The sequence below is a fragment of the Rhinopithecus bieti genome, unplaced genomic scaffold (assembly GCF_001698545.2).
Source record: "Rhinopithecus bieti isolate Rb0 unplaced genomic scaffold, ASM169854v2 scaffold_11380, whole genome shotgun sequence".
NCBI lineage: Eukaryota > Metazoa > Chordata > Mammalia > Primates > Cercopithecidae > Rhinopithecus > Rhinopithecus bieti.
The window spans coordinates 2,717,678-2,739,245 of NW_016807225.1; the positions used below are offsets into that span (position 1 = coordinate 2,717,678).

Consider the following 21,568-nt stretch of genomic DNA (forward strand, 5'->3'; position numbering starts at 1 on the left):
CAGGCTTGTTCTGGGTCCTCTTCCTTCTTTGTCCTCTAGGGTTCTTTCCAAGTAGATGGGGCTTTCACATAAGAAAATAGATTTTCCTAAGCTGTGAACTCTAGCAGTACTAATGTTCACTTAAAACCAAGAAAGAAGCAAAATGTCTTACTGTCCTATTATAACAGTTTGATCGTTTTTCTTCTTCCCTCCCCGAATCTTGTCTAGGAAGGGACATAGAGAAAAATGTCCTCGTATACTGACTGCTAAGATATGATGTTATTCTACCTCCTATGAAATAGCTCTCCAACCTCGAAATGTGTCTTAAGAGAAATGTTTTTTTTTTTTTTTTTTTGAGACGGAGTCTCGCTCTGCCGCCCAGGCTGGAGTGCAGTGGCCGGATCTCAGCTCACTGCAAGCTCCGCCTCCCGGGTTCACGCCATTCTCCTGCCTCAGCCTCCCGAGTAGCTGGGACTACAGGCTCCCGCCACGTCGCCCGGCTAGTTTTTGTATTTTTTAGTAGAGACGGGGTTTCACCGTGTTAGCCAGGATGGTCTCGATCTCCTGACCTCGTGATCCGCCCGTCTCGGCCTCCCAAAGTGCTGGGATTACAGGCTTGAGCCACCGCGCCCGGCCCTAAGAGAAATGTTTTAAGAGGGAAGGATCATTTAAACTGAGTTTTAAAAATGAACATACCTTCTCTTTATTGATACCCTAGTTTCTTTGTTATTTGTATTCTGTAACCTGAAAAGCTGCACAGCTGCAGGTAGAACTTGGCTATAAGATCCATCAAGGCAGAGATTGTCTCTTGTTTATCACTATATTCCTAGTGTTTAGTACAGTGCTTGGCAAGAGTAGGTGCTCAGTAAAAATTTAGTGAACAATGAAAGAAGCAACAAAACTGCTTAGTAGAAAGGAAATAGTCCACAAAAGTACATACTTTTACAATAAAATAATTCACTTAACAAGCTTCATTACTTGATTTCCTTAGAAAGTCTTCAGTTCTTTCCTGTTATAACCAGAGGAATTTACAAAATCTGAAGGATTTAGGATATTCAAGACGACAGTTAGATTTAGGAATGGGGTGGTAGAAGTAGACCATTTACCACAGAGAGAAGTAATATGCTGGAGGCATAACAGTCAAGGATCACTTAATGTAGAGACAATTGACCTGAAGGCTAAACAATATCGCCTAGAGGAGCAGGGTGGTGGAAGGACCGCCTGAGCCATTGAACCCACAATAACACCCTAAGAGTTGCAGTGTAATAACCTGTGTGTGTAATAATAGGTAAGTAATACTTACTCTCAGTTTGCTAAAGTAAATAAGCATTTCCATTAAAAGTTGTTAAAAACTTAAACATTTTAGTGCATAATTTTTTTTTTTACTTCCAAAATGACACTATCATTCCTTGAAAGTGTGAGATAAGTAGTACTGACTAGATCCATAAAAGAGTTGATAATATGGGCCTTTTCCCATGTTACCGACATATGTCAAACATACAAAATGGTAAAAATGATGGATGGGGGCAAATAAAAGGCAGTATTTGTGTAGCTCAAGTTGATACTCCAAGAATTAATATCTTAATATACTTCTTGAGTACTTATGCTTCTCATTTTGCATCTATCTCATGAAACTCAGCATATTGTAAACTGTGATCTTGAAGAGGCAGTGTTTTTAATTAACTTTTTATTGAAGGATAAACATACAGGGAAGAGTACAAAGAAATATACACTCAATGAACAGTCATAAAGTTACAGTCAAGTAACAAGCATCCAGATGAAGACAAAGAGCATTATCAGAAAGAACCCCAGAAGCTCCCTGTGCCTCTTTCTCTGCCTGTCTTCCTCTCGCCACTGCTGTAGAGCGTCACCATCCTGATGTCTAACAGTAACATGGTTTAGCTTGAAGCAATGGTGTCAACATTTTTTCTGAAAAGCTTTGGAGGTTCCTTTAATGAGCTTCAGATAAAGAGGAAAGAAGTATGACTATACACTGTTAACCTTTGTTTGACTTTGTTTCTCCTTCTGAATCATGCCTGAGGATAAGGATGATTGAATAAGATCAGAGTGCTTGGATAGTCTCAGTTTAGGTCTGTACTCAAGTCCCATGTTTGTGGAAAAGATGGATGCTGTATGTGTTCCACATTTCTCTGTTTTGAGGAGAAACACAATTTTGTCATGTCAACTTTATTTTCTGCTTGTGTCTGGACTTCAAAGGGAATTACCACCACTCCATTCAGACTGAAGTCCTGTCTGCCTTTGATGTTGTCATCTATGTTAATTTGTTATTAAATCAGCATGCTGCCTAGACTTATTCCCAGGATTTATGCAAGGTATGAAAAAGGAAGTGTTTTCTCTACTTTACACATTTATAATTAGCTGTTTAGAATTAACTATTTGGGCTTTCAGAATTAATTATTCATGAGGTATTTGACTTAATTTTCTGTACAGGACAGAGTGATCAATAAAAGGCGCTTTGGATGGAATTTTCCAAACCACTGGCTTTGTATTATAAATCTCAGCCTGTAACATTCTTCACATTCCTAGTTTCTTAGGATTTTAGTCAAATTCTTATGTTTTCCTATTTATAAATTGAATTGACTCTTAAACTTTTGCTATTTAGAGAAGTGAAAGTGTGTGTGTGTGCGCGCGCGCGGTGCGTGCATGCACCCCTTTCAACTGTGCAAGTTATTTTGGGGGCTTTCTGAGTCAAAAAATTTGTCCATTCAACAGCTGTCTTGTTGCCTTGCTAACCAGGTTTTCTTAGGTTTGTCTGAGGTTCCAGTTTTAAGACTACTAAGGGTCTTGATCCTCAGCTGGGACTACTGATTAGGAGTTTATCTGGTATAATTTTATATGTTATTTACTTTGGCTAGTTTTTTAAAATTGTGAAATGTACATAATATAAAATTTACTATTTTAACCATTTTTAAGTGTTCAGTTGGCCATTTGATTTTTAGAATTTGTATTCATTCATAGCAGTTTTAATCAACAGCTAATGAGGATCACCTGTGTGCCTTGAGCCAAAGTTGGTAGATCATTGGAAAATTATCAAAGAAGTGTAAATAAAGTTTGTTCTCTAGATCCCTGTTCTTAAAGAGATTAAGCCTTCTTGTTTCATCAGAGAAGCAAGATATATGCACACCAGTTAAACATTGCTTCATGGTAGATGAGGCCCCACATGTTCAAGGGAACACTTTGTGTAAAGGTGAGACTCATTTTGGTCTTTAATCAGGGGCAGGATCTGTCCAGTTTGAGAGGGACAAAATCTTTACATACATAAAGAGTTTTTTTAGTGCTTTCTGCATGGCCAGGCCCTGAGCTAAACACTTTGTAACATACATAAAGATTTTTATTTTACTTCTTAATTTGCATACAGTACAATACATTCTTGGGGAACAGTGGTGAACTAAAATAGCATACCAGCTAGTTCAGTGTTAAGCCCATTGTCTTTCACAGAATCATTTGCTTTTAAAATAAGCTGAATATTCAGATGAAGGAACATATTGTCACATAATTAGAAAAAAAAAAAAAGAAAATATTTTATTTTCTTTTTTTGCCTGTAAAATAAAAAACATAATTAGTATTTTTAGAAGTCACAGAAGCCAAACTTACTTAACTTGTGATGTAGACAGTATTAAAAATTCAGATTTACATGGCAGGAGGTTAAACTTCCTATTAAAATTCTGTGCAAATATCTGTGTTCATGCAGCATTAAACTTTTCAATGTATTACCTCTTGGGAGTAAGTATTTCATTAGTGAGTTTAGAACAATTGTGGTTGTAGTTTTTATGAAAATAATTGTATAAAATAAGCATGTAATGCAACACATATTTATTGAAATTAGTCTTGAATATCTCCTATGCTGAAATCAGGTAAAAAGTTTAGAATGGGTGTATATTGTGGATAAAGAGTGAGTTATTATTAATTCTGAATAATGTTGTCCCAATGCTTAATGGCAAAAGATGGTGCCCATTTTATTTATGTCTGTAATGGGTTAAGGATTTAAACTGGGCTACATGTAATGTCTTACAATAAGAATTAAAAAGTTCAAACCTTTTTTCTCTTCTTAATCTGCAGACAGGCAAATGTACATTGGGGACCACCATGTTCACGTGACATCAAGAGGAAGCGGAAACCAGTGGCCACAGCATCTTTGTCTAGCCCCAGTGCAGGTGATTACATGCAGTTATCATTTATTGAGCATGTACCGTGTGTCAGGCACTAAATTATGTGTTTTGTATACCTTTTCATGTAATGTTTGTGATAGTGTAGATCATTTTATTCCCACTTTACATGGGAAAACTGAGACTACAAGAAATAATTAGCCTAGTTCTCGCTGATTCTGAAGTCTGTGCTTTTTCACTGTTACATGACTGTCTAGAGTTTGAAACCCTATATTCCACTATCAGCAATCTCCAGTCATCTGAGCTTTTGTTTTAGCACAGACAGGAAATTAGGTCCATGTTAATGAAAGTCCAAGTGAGGTGGCAGTTCAGTCAGCAGTCAGGCAGTCACACGGGGTTATTTACTTTCTTATTTTGCATACCGTACAGTACATTCTCACTGCTTTTATAAGTGGACTGCTAATATTTTACTGGTCATGACATTCCTAATTGAAAACAATTTTTTAGGCTAAAACTTTTCATTTTTTTTTTTTTTAAACAAAACTAACACTAATTGGTAGAAGCCAAAATAGTGCTTATCTTTGGTGGGAGGAGGGGGGCAGTGACCGAGAGGGCACAAAGAAGCCTTCTGGGCTGTTGGCAGTGCTCCATATGATGAACTTGGTGTGGTGTATGGCTGCTTACATAGGTAGAATCTGGAGCTGTGCACTTAGGATTGATGTCCTTCACTGTGTGTATGTTATCCTTCAATGAAAAAAAGGGGAGAGTTATGTATTTATTAATATTTCAGTGAGAAAACTGGATATTGAATATGTCATTGAATATTTTATTTTCTTTAGAAAATGCTACCTATTGTATAGATCAGAGCAGTTGATAGCTGAATAGAGAGTAAACCTCAGACAGATGGGGAGGGAGCCCTATCCTCTACCTTGACTTAGTAAGTTTTGGTGAACTGTGAAATTGTCCTCTTTGAGCTTCTGTTTGTGATGTCTGCTTGATGGTGGTTCATACTGGACAGTCTTCATCACAGGTCTGATGATTATAGTACTTTATTTATTTATTTATTTTTTTTAGTGCTTTCCACATGGCCAGGCCCTGAGCTGAACACTTTGTAAACATTATTTCACCTAATCTTTGCAACAGCCTTGTAAGGTAGACGCTGTTTTTATTCCCAATTTACACATGAGAAAACCAAGGCTTAAATCACTTCCCTGAGGCCACGTGGTTGATAAATTGCAGAGCCAAGATCAGACCAGTTTCCCTGTGACTCTAGAGCTGTCCTCTCGAGCACTGCAGGTGTTCTTCTTTTTGTATACAACAGGATCAAGTCCAGACTGTGACCCCACATCAAAACTCAGATCCTCATTCAGTCTGTGGTATTGGAAGCATTAAAAGAAACCCACCCTTCTTTTATCTTTCTGTTCTTTTTTTTTCTCCTTAATATCTAGCTTCTAGTTTTAGCTTTTAATTGCTTATAAGAGAGGAACGAACCATTGGGAAGAGTTGAAAATCCTTATTCCATATTCAGGTTGGGAAATGTACGTGTGTGGGGTTGGGTGTTAAACAAGACTTGAGCATTAAACATTTCCCCTCCTGAGCCCAGCTCCTCTGCTCTCACTTGTTGACTAAGCCCTGCTTCACTGAGCATTTTCTTTTTTTTCTACCCACAACCTGAGTGCCCCATGGAGGTGAAGGACATAGCCTGAGTCTGTGCCATCAGTCAGTAGAACAAATGGGCTTGCTCTGCCTAACATCGGGCCATCTCGGATTCCACCTCTTTTATAGGAATGAGTGATGAAGAGAGGTGCGTTCTGCTTTGCCGCTGTATTAATACACATCAGGGGCCAGCTTCTGGCACTAAATCACGCTACTGCATACATCTGTTATCGGACTCCTCACCAGTGTGATGAACAAGACTGCAGATAGAGGCTTCCTTGTGTCATTCTTTATAGGATTTTCCTAAAAGAATAAATAGCTCAGATCTCTGCCAACACTCTCCCCTGTCACTGTGATGAATTCAGCTTCTTTCTTAAACATGCAGCCACAAATCTTTTCCCTTTTTCCCCTCCCCCACTGGTAGAAAGTTTTGAGTTGAAACTGACTGAATTTAAAGATATTAATAAGGGTAGAGAGGTGAAGAGCAGGAAGAAACAGTATGTCTTCCTTGTCTTTTTGTAGTAATAGTAACAAAAGGCCAAGGAAAAAGACCGTAAATGACCATAGGGTTGTTAAATAGACCCATTTTGAAAGTGTAGCACCTTTATTTTCTTTGTATCTTCATTCTCCCCTCCTTATGGCTTTCTAGCCTGCAGATGTCTAGTGCACAGAACCACATCCTGGATCTTAGTGAGCAAGCATGCTAACCTGCTTCTGAGACTTGATACACCAGAACAGGGATTTTCCCGCAAGTGTCTCCCTCATGCTGAAGTGAACTAGCTGAATATGCTCTTAAAGAATGTACTCAGAAAAGAAAAAAAAAATGGATTATCTTCTCCAAAATTTGAGACTAAGTAGCTGTAAAAAACATAATAAACCCAGATGAAAACCAGACTTCGTTTTCTTGAAATGATTTTCTTCATCAGAATGGTAGATCAGAGCCATCGGCATGCAGAGTCCAGTCCTTCAAAAAGTAAACACATGGCTTTTGATAAAGCGGATTTGAGGTGATCAGAAATTCTGTTGAGAACCCAGCTATTTGTGTGAGTATATTTTAGCTATCCCCAAAACTTTTTCTGACCTTTCTCTTTCTGGGATAGGATATGTGTGCTTAGAGTATCATTCAGAAGGATACCTAATAGTTAATCTGCTAATTAGTTACATCAGGTTTCAAATACTAGGTCAGTGACATAAGAGAAAGAAAGAGAGAGAGAGATGTGAATTGTCAAATGGATTGTCAGATGCATTCACAAGAGCAGAACTGCTTATCTGTTTTGCTCACTACTGCACTCCTAGCATCTAAATGAATACCTAGCCCATGGAACAAACCCACTAGTTATTTGTTGTAAGAATAAATTATTAGAATCTTAAAGTTGAAACAGAGTGATTCCTGATGTACTCTAACCACATGGTTGGATTCAGTAGTTCCATTTTAGGATGTCCCTTTTCTCGGGAGTCATAGGGCAAATTCTTACTGCCCACTGTGTCTTTTTAAAGTTTAAATGTTTTTTAAAATTAAACATGTTTCTTAGTAAATATTGAATGGGTATAAAAGAACGTTTATAGCAGATATGTAAGGAGTAAAGAAAATACAGCAAATATCCATGTACCTACCATTCACTTTAAGAAAAGTTAAAATTTTCTTTTTTAAAAGTTAAAATCTTCTTTAAAAGTCTTCTCCCTGCTCTCCTCAGAGGTAAAAGTTATTCTGATTGTTTTTTATCGTTTGTCATTCTTTTTTTTTTTTTCAAGTAGTTTTAGCAGACATATGTATCTTCAAGCAATATATTGTCTAGTTTTGTGTTTTTGAACCCTTGTATATATGGAATCAAAGTATGTCATATTTTATGTTGCAGCTTTCACCCGGTTCTGTTTTTGAGATTCAGTCATGCTTTGTCCTGCCAAAATCTATTTTTCAGCTGCCATGTATATGGTATTCCATTGTATGAATATGATTAATATACTATAATTAAATGTTCTTGATGGACATTTGGACCGTATTCCTGTTTTATGCTATTATGGAAAATACTGCACTGTTCTCTGAGAGAACAAGTGCAAACATTCTTGGAGGCCACTTCCCGCTCGTTAGGATGGCTGTATCAAAAACAGAGAGCATCAGGTGTTGGTGAGGATGTGGAGAAATTGGAACCCTTGTGCAGTACTTGTGGGAAGGTAAAATTGTGCATTGCTGTGGAAAACAGTATGTAAAAAAAAATTCCTCAAAAAATTAAACATAAAACTACCATATGATCCAGCAATTCTGTTTCTGTGCATATACCCAAAAGAATGAAAAGCAGAGACTCAAAATAGATTTTTTGCACACGTCTGTTTACAGCAACATTATTTGCAATCGGCAAGATGGAAACAACTCACATGTCCATTGCTGGATGAACAAAATGTGCTGTATACATACAATGGAATATTATGTAGCTTGAAAGTCTTTCTTATTCAGAATGAAACTGCTACAAGCTACAAATTGGATGAAGACATTTGCTAAGTGAAATAAGTGAGACATAAAAGGAGAAATATTATATGATTCCACTTTTATAAGCTGCCTAGAATAGTCAAATTCATAGAAACAGAAAGACAAATAGTGGTTGCCAGGGGCCAGGGAAAGAGGGAAATGGGGAGAGTTATTGTTTAATGGGTATGGAGTTTCCATTTGAGATGATGAAAAAGTCCTGGTGATAAATAGTTGTGATAGTTACACAGCAGTGTGAATGTACTTAATGCGACTGAACTGTACACTTAAAAATGGGTAAGACAGCAAATTTTATATATATTTTACTGTAATAAAAAATAGCAAAAAAAAAAAAGTTTTTCTAGGGTAGTGCTTTTTTCACTGCAGTTTGGTGACCATGTAGGTATAGTTTTTTGAAATTTATTACCAGTTAAATATGAGTGAGTATGTGTGCCTGAGTTTGTTGTGAGTGTGTGTGTATATGAGAGAAAAAAAGAGAGAGAGAGAGATTTGAGTTGTCAAATGTATTTCTTCCTGCTCTGGTGAAGTTCCAAAATGTTTGAAAGCTTTTGCCCTCAAGAAACTCTTGTATCTGGAGTAACAGCTTTCAAGATATTTTTACATTAGCCCACAATAAGAAATTCATGTTTGAATATGTGTGTTGGTTGCACATGTAAATCTGAAATAAATCCTGGGTGCATGCTGATACTTTCTATTTTTTTCATTGAGAAAAAAGAGTAATGGTCATGACCCACTAAATTGATTTTTTGACCCACAATTTGAAAATTACTGTTCTAGGTTACATTTCTGGGAGTGGAATTATTGGGTGACAGGGTAAAATCCAAACTTTCCTAGGTTTTGCCATATTTTAGTATATATTTGTTCTTAACAGAGTGGGTGGAAATGATGGTTTGTGCCACTCCACTCAGGGGTGTTTGGAAATGTGAAGTAAATGTTTGTTTGTCACAATGACTGGGGAATGTTCCTGGCATTCGGCAGATAGGATCCAGATCGGTGAGTGTTCTGAAGTATACAGGACAGCCCTGCACAAGCCATGTCTCCTGTCCAGAATGTCTTTAGTGATCTTATTGAAAAATATTGGGCCTGATTGTGCTCTTTTTCTGCCATTTTCCTTGTTGTATGGTATATATTTATTGGTAACACTGCCCTGTCGGAGGCATGGGTTGTGGCAGGAAGAGCGTGGGGTTTAGAGTCCAGTATCTGTGTTTGAATCTTGATATTTAACCAGCTCTGTTTTATCCCTGAACAATTTGTCTGATCTCTCTATACCTCAGTTCCCTGATCTAGAAAGTGGAGATCACTATGAGTCATCTCTACGAGTATCTATGAGTAAGGGTTTGTATTAACAATTAAGATCATGAGTATTCATTGTTTAAGCAATAGGCACGTAAGTACTTTATAAGTGATTTTTACTACATTATGAATGCGTGCTACTGAATTTATTTATTTGTTCAATTGAACCCATTTTCTCAGATTAGGAAATACTATCTTACTTAAATCTTGTCTTTACTTTTTTGTAGAGAAAAAGAGATACCTTATGTGGCCACTCCTTAGGTTACTAGGACATGAAGTATAAGGATTAAGAAAATTTTGTTTCTAAGTGTCTCTCATTCTAATTTGTCTTATTCTAATTTATCTCCCCTTGATGTTTTTGCTCCCCTCTATTGTAACCTTACTAGTTCACATGGATGCAGTGGAGCCAACCACACCAGCGTCACAAACCCCCAAATCACCCAGCTCTGAGTGGTTGGTCAGGACCTCTGCAGCAGAGAAAGCCACAGATGCAACTACTACATTTTTTAAAATGCCACAAGAAAAGAGCCCTGGATACAGCTAGAGAGCAAGACTTCGCCCTGCAGGAGCTGACTGGGTGTTGCTGAAGCAAATGTTGGACTTTGTGTTAGATAGTCTTGCATATCTTAATCGACATTCCCAGTCCTTTCACCACCAGAACCAACTCCTCTTTGAAACACAGCAGTGGACTCTCTCTCAGAAGATCATGTTGTGGGAGTCTTTTTTTTTTTAATAGTAAAATATTGAGGCAGCAATTTTTTACAAAAAGGTCATCCTCTGCTCTATTTGTTACCTTGTTATTGCTGTCTCAACATTTACTACAGCTCCATTTACAGAGCTGTTGCTTTTTTGCAGTTGTCTTTGTTCTTGAAAAACCAGTAACTGCTTCTGCATACGTTTTGTGTAGAGCTTTTAATATCATTTGAGGAAGTTCCAAATTTGTAGCCAGTTCCAAACAAATTTAAATACTGAGTTGAGGCCTGTATGGAATTGTTTGCAGGAGATAAGGCTTGCCTTTGAGCCTACTCTTGATTCACGCAGAGTGCCAATAAGATAAATCAACGAGGTTCTCATTTTGGAGCCTCAAAAGAGACACCAGCAACTGGGCCTTGAGAACTTCCATTTTTTTGCAGATTGTCTGCAGAAACTCAGACAGCTCATCAGCAGCAGCAGCTGTATTGTATTTTACCTCATCTTCAGAGTTTATGTTCTACTGAAAGAGGACGTGTGTATACATGCACACGCACACACACAGCTTGGTGTAATGGAGAAGATGGTTTAGGTGTACAGCAAATTTAAAATAGTCAGTGAATTGTGTCTTACTACTTCATGTCCCAGTGTAAGCCTTTATGTCCTAAGCAGAACTTTATTGTTAGTATTATAGGTTAATAACCTGCAGCAGAAATTCATACTCTATTATAATAATGGCTTCTTGGGGCCATGCTTTGGGGAGGTAAAATGTCTTTTTGACATGCCTTTATATTTGGCGTGTTTATGATGGCTCAGCTGCATGTGGAGTTATATATACAGTCGTGCCTGAAGTTGGATGCTACTTTGTCAAAATGAGAAATAAGTGATGGCCTGGAGCTGCTGGAGAGAAGCCACGCTTTCTAAAAAGTATTATCAAGAGTGTCTGTCATTCATTCAGGGGCCTGGCTGACAGAAGGACTTTTTTTTAATACCAATGAGTGCATTTACTCTGAAATACACAGAAGCTCTTGGTGAATTGCTGCCTGCTGTGGTCACATTGTAGGGGGCCTCCCACTCATGCACCTGCTTATTTTCTGTCTTAAACAGGTGCTGGATGGGGCAGCACCTCCTTCCCCCAAAATGCGATTGCCTCTGTTTCCCATACAAAGTGTAATGATGGGTTGCTTTATCATACTCCCTTTTAACAATTATAGTCCTTATCAATGGAAACTCCAGATTTCTTTATCGATGAAGTGGGGAGGTGGGTGGGCATGAATCTAGTTGGAAAAGGGGACTTGAAGCTAAGTTTACATGGCACTTTAAGACTGAGAACATGTCAGTTGTTCAAATCAGGAATATGGTAGAGGGAGAGCAGGTGGAGATGATGGGACGGGAAAGTGTTGAAACCAGCCCAGCATGCCTCTGAGTCGCCCTTGGTTCTCATGCAGCAGTGTGTGTGCTTACAGGGGTGTTCCACTCTTGGTTCTCATGCAGCAGTGTGGGAGAGTGCTGAAGCCGGCCCAGCATGCCCCTGAGTTGCCTCTGGTTCTCATGCAGCAGTGTGTGTGCTTAACAGGAGTGGAGATGATGGGACGGGAGAATGCTGAAACTGGCCCAGCAGACCTCGGAGTCACCCGTGGCTCTCATGCAGCAGTGTGCTTACAGGGATTTCCCAGGCTGCACTTCCTTTCCCTGTGGGCTGTACCCACAGAAGTATAGAAAATATGTCTGTTGAATATAAATTGGTACCGCTGAATTGTTTTAGTGATGAGGTTAGATTTTGTTGTCATGTGCATTGTCACCATAGTGACCTGTGGCATATATTTTTAACATACTTGGTTGGGTTTGAGAGAAATCTGTGGACATAATTTTTTGTTTGTGTCAAGCTGTATGACTCATGCAGTGATTGGTCCCATGATCATGGCCTATTAGTGAAAACTGCCAAAGGTCAGGTGGCCAAGGTGTTCCCACATTTTTTCTATATAACTTATTGCCTGATAGTCCACCTTTCTACCTATGATTAAAAATAATTTTTATATACAACATTATTTACATTTCAAACATCTCTACAAAGTCATGCCATTTTAAGGAGATGAAAACAGTCACAGAGTTGAGTGACTTGCTCCAAATCACAGAACTAAGCCAGGACTAGAATCCCAGACTTTCAGATTTTTTCTGCCCTGGGTTATAATCTCTTGTTTTTCAGTGATAGACCTGAGTCAGTCTGAGATGCTTATTTATGAAACAGTATACCGTGAATATTTATTATCTTCTTGGGCATGCTTTTCTACCCATTTTGAATACTTTCAACAGGGATTACCCAAGAATGCAACATCTACCTGTAATAAATGGGGAGAAAGTTAGTTGCCTGAGAGAACAGAATATTAAGCACACAAATACTTTCCAACACAGGGTTGTAAATTGTGCTCCTCATTTTAAGGTGCTGTATGTGCATGTTTAAGGAATTATTACTCAATGTATTCTGCTTGCTTTCTGTATTAACCAGTTCCAGAGGATAGCCTTGGAAATGAGTGTATTTTGAATCTTAAAACTTAAAGTTTCTTTATATGCGGCACAGTGTATAATGTCATAAGTTAAGAAAATCTATTATCTTTCAAAGAAATTATCTAGTTTCAAAATCAGGTTTTGTAATCAGATAAGATAATCAGAGTTGAAAAACTCTGAAACACGACTTACTTTGAGGATGATCCTTGAGCTCATGTATTTGATCTGCTCAAAAGTAATAACTAAAGCTGAGTTAAACAGTTTTTATTTATTTTAAGATTCTGATTTTTCCCAGCTGGCTACACAGATGGCTTGTCTGAATCCTAATTTTGTGTGTTTTCCACGATGGGCAGAAGTCAAAACATTATCTGCTTCTGTGAGGATCATTAATAAAAAGTTGGTTTTAATGACAAGTTTAAGGGAATTTTAGATGATTTTTCAGATGCAGTATTTGAAAGGAACAAAACTCTCATGTTGTTGCCTTTTGTTGTTGTTGTTGTTGTTGTTTCCTAGAGACAGGTTCTTGATCTGTCACTCAGGCTAGAGTGAAGTGATGTGTTCATAGCTCACTGTAACCTTGAACTCATAAGCTCAAGCCATCCTCCTGCCTCAGCCTCCTGAGTTGTGAGAACTACAGAAGTGTGCCATCACACCTGGCTAATTTTTTAAGTTTTTGTAGAGATGGGGTCTTGCTCTGTTGCCTATGCTGATCTTGAACTCCTAACCTCAAGCAATCTACCTGCCTCGGCCTCCCTAAGTGTTGTAGTAATAGGTGTGAGCCACCATGCCCAGCCTTGTGTTGCCTCTTGGTAAGAACTAATAAAAGGAAATTAGCAGCTTGTTTACCTGGTACCGGATTTGGAGGGGACTGAGTATAGTTTTTACTGAGTGGTATGTGGTTGGAAAATAGGCCACATTAGCCTTGAATTGTTTAGAAATCAAATGCGATTCGAAATTTTAGAGGACATTGCTGGGCTATGAAATAGGCTACTAACAAGACTATTTTTGTAGCAAAATGGCCAAAAGCTGAAATAAATCTTCTTAGTCTGTGATGCTTGTAGAGCATCCTTTGTTAAGTAAAGCACAACACCTAGGACAAGTAACTAAACTAGTTATGACTTCCAAATAGATTGATAGAGCCTTGCATTTTGGAGTTAGAGACACTGTAGCTGTATCTATATACCTGTAATATAGCCTGGGAAGTTCTGTTGCTGCAGAGTTATCATTAAAGTCACTTGGAATTGAAGAAGATACGGAGTGTTGAGACAAAGGAACTAGGCTGGCAAAGTCATTGCTGATGCGATGGGTTCTCCACTTTCGCTCCAGGCGTAGGCTCCTGGTGGTGATACATGATTCATTTCAGGTCTTTGTTTCATTTTGGCTTCATTACTGTGGTTCTGAGCCACACAGGTTTCTCCCCCTGGGGAGAAGACTGTAAAAACCTCAGCGTTAGCAGCTGTGTTCAGTGCCCTGTATGTCTTGTGAAGCTTATCTGAGCTGGACTGAGAGCAGAGTGGCTCACTCTAGCAGCTGTGGATGCAGTCTAGTTGGAAGCATGGCTTGGAGGACATCATGGTTCATGCGATGGTTGGAGGGATGGTAAAAGCAGTTAGCTCTTGTCAGCTGCTTCCCTCTGCTAGTGCTTGAGCTGCCAATTTTGTCTGTCAGTGTTTCCTTATCTCTCACTCCTGTTGTGAAAGGTCACAGAGTTACTGTCACTGGCAACAATTTCTCCCCCTAGAAGAAATCTGGTACAGAGGGAAAGGGTGAGGAAAATGGTGAATTCCATCACTCAGAACTAAATGCAAGTGGCACAGAGACGCTTTCTCCTGTGTTAACGTCTCCAAAAGATGAACATCAAATGCCCAGAAACAGCAACATCAAAAAGAAGAAAGATGAGAAGTATTGTCGAAGAGTATGGACTACAGGGTTTTTAACAAGTCCAGCAAAACAAACTTATGGCCAAAAGAAGACATTTTTCTATCACTGCAAGTAGACATCATAATGCTTGGTAAAACTGCCAGATTTAGGGAATAAAAAATTTTTCAAGTACAGTATTGAAGAATGGGGGCATATCCTGAAGACATTCAGCAAAGAAGCAATCTTGGCAAGGTGGAGAAGTGGGAAGCAACGTGGAGAGAAAGGGAGCTGCCCAGCAGGAATTCTCAGCGTGTGGTCCCTAGGCCAACAACACCAGCATACCTTGCCCACACCAGACCTACTGAATCAGAAACTGCCAGCGCAAGGCCCAGCAGTCTTTCCATAAGCCCTCCAGGGGGCTCTGGTGCATGCTCAAGTTTGAGAACCGTAGACTTTGCCACAGTTAAAAAGATGTTTTAATGGACTGATCTCCTTCTAAGCTCTGAGATGCGCTCATATTCCCTCCATAAGTAAAGAGATTTTTTTTTTTTGTATAATTCTTTGCAGAAACTGTTAATGTCTTTATTTCTCATATTTTTTTCCCCTACAAGCTCCTGAAAGATCTTTTTGAAAAATTGACAAAGGATGCTATCAAGGGCTATGTTTAGATGGATGGAAATAACCTTGAAAATGGATAAAGCCTGGGTGTGGTGACTCACGCCCATAATCCCAACACTTTGGGAGGCCAGGGCAGGAGGATTGCTTTATCGCAGGATGTGAAAACCAGCCTATGCAGCATAGTGAGACCTTGTCTCTACACAAACTTTTAAAAATTAGCTGGCTGTGGTGGTGCATGCCTGTGGTCCCAGCTGCTTGGGAGGCAGAGGCAAGAGGATCACTCGAGCCCAGGAGGTTGAGGGTCCCGTGAGCCATGATCTGGCCGCTGCACTCCAGCCTGGGTGACAGAGCGAGACCCTGTATCAAAAAATGAATAATCAAATAAAATGGATAAAATGTAACAATGAATTGTTAGTCTATGAATGATAGTCATTTTCACAATTGGCAGTAAAAATATGATTTGTGTAAGGTATGAGTTTACCACATTTGTTCGTAAGATCTTAGTTGCAAGGGAAAGTATCATGTATTTTCTAGCATGATAATGATGAATCATTTAAAGTATGGCTCATAAAAATGAAAAAAAAATATTGGAAGAAAAAACCACCTTGGGTGCATAGGTGTGTAATAAATAGCTGTTGAGTTATTGGTAATCTCTTGCTAGGACTGAATCTCAGTACTTCAGAGCATGTAAAAATCAATTTTCTGTGATCCCACTTAATCACACCATGTTCTCTTTTTTTTAGATTTCAGCTAGTGATTCTGCAGGGGTTGGAGACCAATAGCAATCTCATGCTTTGTTGTTGTTATTGTCTGACTCGTGGATTCAGCATTTCAGAATATGGCACTCTAATCTTAAGGCTTTGAAAAAAAAAACCGTGGCCATTTTTTCTTTATATTTTACTTGTGTTAATTGGGCTGGGTCCTAATTGGTTGCCAGAGCCCGGAAATCCAGGTTCTGTCTTTTCAGGGAATATGCATAGCTAAAGAGTTCATTGTATTTGCAAAGGTACACTAGGAGTTCTCATTTCCTCAGATGCTCATGTGTGTAGGCTGTTAAGCTCTCATTTCAATTTTTGCAGTCTTTTAAAACACCACACAATTTTTCTTTTCCATCTTAAAGACCAGTTAAAACTACCTCTGGCCACAAATGTTAGTGTTACTAGATATTATCAAGGTGTGAGACTAAAAAGTTAGAAGGCTTTAAGATGTAAATTATATAAGTTAATGTTTTATTTCTCTGAAAGTTCTGACCCTTACTGACCTCTCATTCAAATGTTTTTAATTGAAAGGGGTAAGAAAATATCAGAGAACTTAAAGATGGCCTTCGTGACTTTGACTCAAAATCAACACATTTCATTATGTATAGGTCCTACACCTTGCTTCCTCAAGCGGGCCATGAAAAAAAATCTCATGACCATGCAAACTGATGCCACCCCAAAATCATAGTAACGATTTGAATTGCTCTCAATATTGATCTCAAACTCCCTCCTGTTGTCAGCAGCTACTGCAAACTGGCTATTATAAACCCTTTCTACCCCCACCTTCTCTCAATCTCAGCAGTTAATCTCAGCCCTCCTCCACCACGTAACAGCCTCGGGCAGAACTTCCCGCTTAGACACCCTCACACACACCCTTCCTTACCTTCTTGCCAGTGCCTGTCCTGCCCAAGACGTGCCCTAAGCCCTCTCCCTTGATAAATGACTTGATCTAGATACAGCCTCACACTCCTGGCACATACAGCTTTGCATTTAAACATGTTCAGATACTCCTGCTTCAAACAAAAATACCTTTCCTCAACCCTTTGAAATCCTAACTACCACTAAAGTATACTGCCCTTATCTGCACTCTGTCCATTCTGCAGTCCACTGAGGCAGTGGATTTTAACCCTGGCTGCATGTTAGCATCACCTGGGAAGCTTTAAAACATCCTAATTCTGGACTGGATGACAGACCCATTAAATCAGCATGGGGAGGTGGGACGGGTTTCAGTCTTTAAAAAGAAGTGTAGCTGAGGCTGAGAACCACCACTCTAAAACCTGGCTGCTACCCTTGCTACCATTAAAACTTCTTGCTGGATTCACCAGTGAGTTCTACTGTCAAAATTTAGCCCATAGGTTGATTTTTATGATACTGATGCTATATAACCACTTCCTTCTTTGGAATGCTCCCTTTCCTGACCCTGCTTTCCTGATTTTTCTCCCACTTCTTCACTCTTTCTCAGTTTCTCTGGGTTGTTTGGTAGGTCAGTCTAGCACAGACTGGATGCCAGTCTCTGCCACCACCTCCGTTACTTAAGTGAACACCTGTGTGCCAGTGAGTTCCTTTGCCATACCACCTAAATGCACCAACTTAAAAGCACAGATTAGAGGGAAGCGTTCACATTCACTAATCACTGCAGGCTTCTAGGAAAGCATACTAAAAGACTCTGGTCCTTCTTTTACCTCCCTTGTTCCTCCTCCAAGCCCAGTGAGGTAGGAGGAATTGCTGATTAGATTAGTGAGACTCTAAGGTGGATCACTCCTGCTTACTTATGAGTTGCTGTTTATGAAAAGATGACCTGGACTGTGGTCCCTCTTCTGCTTTCTCCTCTTCGGGGTCTTGGCCTGGTAAGGGGGCCTGTGCCCAAAAGAGGCTCCTCCACCTAATGCTATCTTCAATCTTTGGCTTTCTGCTGCTGGTTAAGATTTTAATTGGGCTGCCTCATCCCTTTTTGACCTTGAGCTTCATGTTGATCTTTATCAAGGAACTTTTTATTGGGGCATCAGCACTAGCCCTATGAATATAGTGAAATTTGATTTCCCAGTCTACTGTTACCATTGCATGCTGCCCCTGGAACTGGATATATGGGTTCCACTTTCATCAGAAGTGATGCTGTGTGTTCCTGATGTCTTTGAATCACTAGTTTCTGATTCAAAATATGGGGTAGGTGGATCTGATTAATAGTCATATGCCTGTGTCCTGGCTAGGAAGTCAGAGTGAGGTTATCTGGAAAGTTGAGCTTCCTCACATGTGGGAAGGTACTTCAGATGCTGGACAGCCAATAAGAATAACAAAGGTCCACCAGAGCCATTGCCTCAGTTACTGATTCAACAAACATTTACTGAACACTGATTAAGCCAAGTCTTCCTCAGGGACCTCTTAGGGAAGAGGATAACTGCCCTAAAGCAGGATACTCCTGGGCCCCTTAGATATACGATCCTTGAGACTATTAGGCCCCTGTCCAGAATAATAATAATAATAATGGCAAATATGTACTTAGTGGTCTGCCATTTGGAAACAACATCTCACTTATTCAACAACTCTAAGGGTAGGTACTTTTATCTCCATTTTAAAACAATGAAATACACTTACAGTTATAGACAAACTTGCTCAAGTCACGTATCTATTAAGCGTCAGTGACGATTCAGATTCAAGTCTATTTGATGTTAAAGAGTGTCTGTTCCCAACCAATACCTCTGCTGCCTCCTTTGACGAACTGTCAGAGGGCATGTACGTATGCATAAGCTGTGGGCCACTAGGCCCTGGGCCAGTGTCTGATGAGACCTTTTTATTGTTTCTCTTGGTGGGCTGTTTCTCTACCAGGCAACTGAATGGGCTCATCCCTTCTCTGTGCATACGTCATTGAATGGAGATAGCTGGTTTCTGTGACATCCTCTTATAACAACCTAGTTTTGTTCTTGAGAGTGACCAGAGCGAGAGGAAAGTCAAGATCTTGCAGATCTTGCAAACCTATGGCAATAAAAAGGTATCGTCCTTTGTGTACCAAGGCACAACTGATTTCTAAGCGAGGAGGATCTGTGTTATGAGATCATAATGTTAGTGATAGACTGTTTTCAACACCTTGGTAAACATTTCTTTGACTGTTAGCAAAAGCTGCCTTAGCAGTCTTGACTTTTAGAAATGTCCCTTCATTCAGTAGATGTGTATAGAACACATTTTATGCCAAGCGCTCTGCTAGGAGCTGGGTATACAGAGAAGAAAGGCATTCCTGCTCTCATGATGTTCATGGTCTTCTGAGGAAGAGACAAGAAAAGCAAGTATTACAGTGTAGAATGAGATAAGAATGACGGTATTTTGGCAGCAAGGAAGAGGGCACTTTAATTCAAGCTGGGCAGTGGAAGAAGTAAAAAAAAAACACAGAACGAAATCCTGAAGGATGAGCAGGAGTTAAGAAGAGTGGATCAAGCCCTCCAAGGGTAACAGCATGGTTTGTTCAAAGCACTGCAAGTGTTTTTGTATGGCCCACATATAAAGCTTATAGAGGAACAGACAGAGGAAGGCAGGAGACAGGAAGTGAAGGGTCCTGTGTATACTGGCTTACTTGTTGAGTTGGAGAACTATTGCAGTATTCCTCTGCTAAGCTCAGGGTGCGTTCATGGAAACCCTACTGCAACTGGCCCATTGTGCATACAAAGCTGGAACTGAGATGTGAACAGGTTTGCATTGCTTTGGTCACCTTCCGTGGGAAATATAGCTAGGCCCGCTTATCGGTAGGAGCTACTGACATGTTAAAACTAGGTTAAACTGAATTGGAAGTAATGCTTTATTTGGAATCATGGCTGACTGATTCCATTACATGTTCTAGCATGATACCAGTCTGAGGTTATTCCCCTTGAACCACCGACTTAGTAGAGTTTAATGCACAATGTGATGGTCTTAGTTTCCTTGTACTGTTCTTCAGCAACAAAGTTGTTCAACTGCCAGTTAAGTTTTTTGGGCTTTGTTTCTCAGTAGTGACAGTAAATTTGTGTTGATCTGTTTACACCTTTTGGACTGAACACCTTAGCAATCTTTGATATTTTAAGCCTACAGAAAGTGCCCATGGGATAAAACCAATCTGCTGGCTCACACTAAGTTCTGATCCCATGATTTTGGTCTCATTAATACCATGCTATAAATAAAGTTAGCTAAACCTTTTGAAACTGCATAAAAGTGAAATAATTGCAAGTTTTGGGCCAACATTTTTCCTGAACAGCTTCTGACTGACCAGCATTTTAAATTAGGTGACATAGTCTAGCTTTTGTACATAGAAATAAGAAAGTGACTTTTATGTTCCGTTATTAAAATAGTATAGGGAGGACAGGTAAATATACTAATTTTTCATTGCTCATACTAGAGAATTAAGGTATATTGACTAATGAAATAGAGGATTATGGGGATCATATGAAAATATGATTAAAGAGATTATCACTAGAAAAATTCAGACTGCTAATTATGAGAAAAAACATGTATGCACAACCAAACAAATCCCAAAAATTAAAGATTTCTAAAACAATAGAATAGGAACAAATGTACCTGTCATATTAATAAAAGTAAACTTAGCTGTAGATAAAAGGCAAAAATGTCAGCAAACACTAATTTCATGTTATAAGATTCAGAAAGGTTGAGCAAAAGTAAGCCAAGCAAACACAAACAAGAAAATGACTTGTAGTCTGCATATCAGCCAAGGTTGAACTTAGGGAAAAATAATTGAAAGAAAAAGAAAAACACTACATAATACTAAAGGGTGTGACTCACGAGATATAATGTTTTCTCGATATCTGTACCAAATAATGGAAAACCATTTATGTATTGGAAGCCATGGGAGACACAGGAAGAAACAGAAATACAGTGTTAGTTGGATATTTTAATTCAATTCTGTCAGTTCATGACAAATCAATGGATAAAACTTAGGACATGGGATGATTTAAATAAGATACAGAAGATCTAGTTGATACATATTAGACTTTACCCTAAAAATGGTAACTACACTTTACCCGTAAAACATTTCCCCATTTGACTGTGTATTAGAGCATACAGAAAACATAAGTTTCACAACAGAGGGAAGGAACAACAGATGGCATTTGCTGAAAAAAATGCAATAAACTTAGAATTTGAAGATAAGTGGTCAGAAAAAAAAGAATGCAATAAATTAAAGCCAGAAAACATTGCTCATCTGCAATCTAAAATGTTTTTAAGCTCTTCAACTATTCTTGAGTTGATTAGGACATGCAAAGCATTAAAAAAGCATTTCATATCTAGACTATAAACTTGTTCTTCTGAGATACACATAAAACTGCTCAGAGGAAAATTCATTGCCCTAAAATTTGTGTATTAAAAACTAAGATAAATGTTGTATAACTCAAAATATTAGGAAAAGGAATCTTTTAAAAGCAGACTAAAAGAATCCAGAAAATTAATTAGAAAACGGGGAAACAGAATCAAAGAGCTAATTTTAAAATACATAGTAAAATATGTAACATTTTAGCTACCATTACAAGAGAAGACAAACACAAAATAAAAATTACCAGATAATATATAAGAGCCATAAAATATACTTTGCTCAACTGTATGCAAACAATTTAAATACTTGGATTAAA

General features: G+C 38.8%; 1 protein-coding gene across 5 annotated transcripts in view; it reads left to right on the forward strand.

The window, feature by feature from the left end:
* Positions 1-13,151, forward strand: part of GPATCH2L (G-patch domain containing 2 like) — a 53,854-nt gene extending 40,703 nt beyond the window's left edge. For 2 of the 5 annotated variants that reach the window (XM_017880571.1, XM_017880570.1), the window contains exons 9-10: positions 4,060-4,154; positions 9,924-13,151. In XM_017880571.1, coding sequence (XP_017736060.1) covers positions 4,060-4,154; positions 9,924-10,081 — 253 coding nt within the window. In that variant the 3' untranslated portion in view covers positions 10,082-13,151. The other 3 variants (XR_001887073.1, XM_017880574.1, XM_017880572.1) reach the window with 3 other exon arrangements.
* The last annotated feature ends 8,417 nt before the right edge of the window (positions 13,152-21,568 follow it).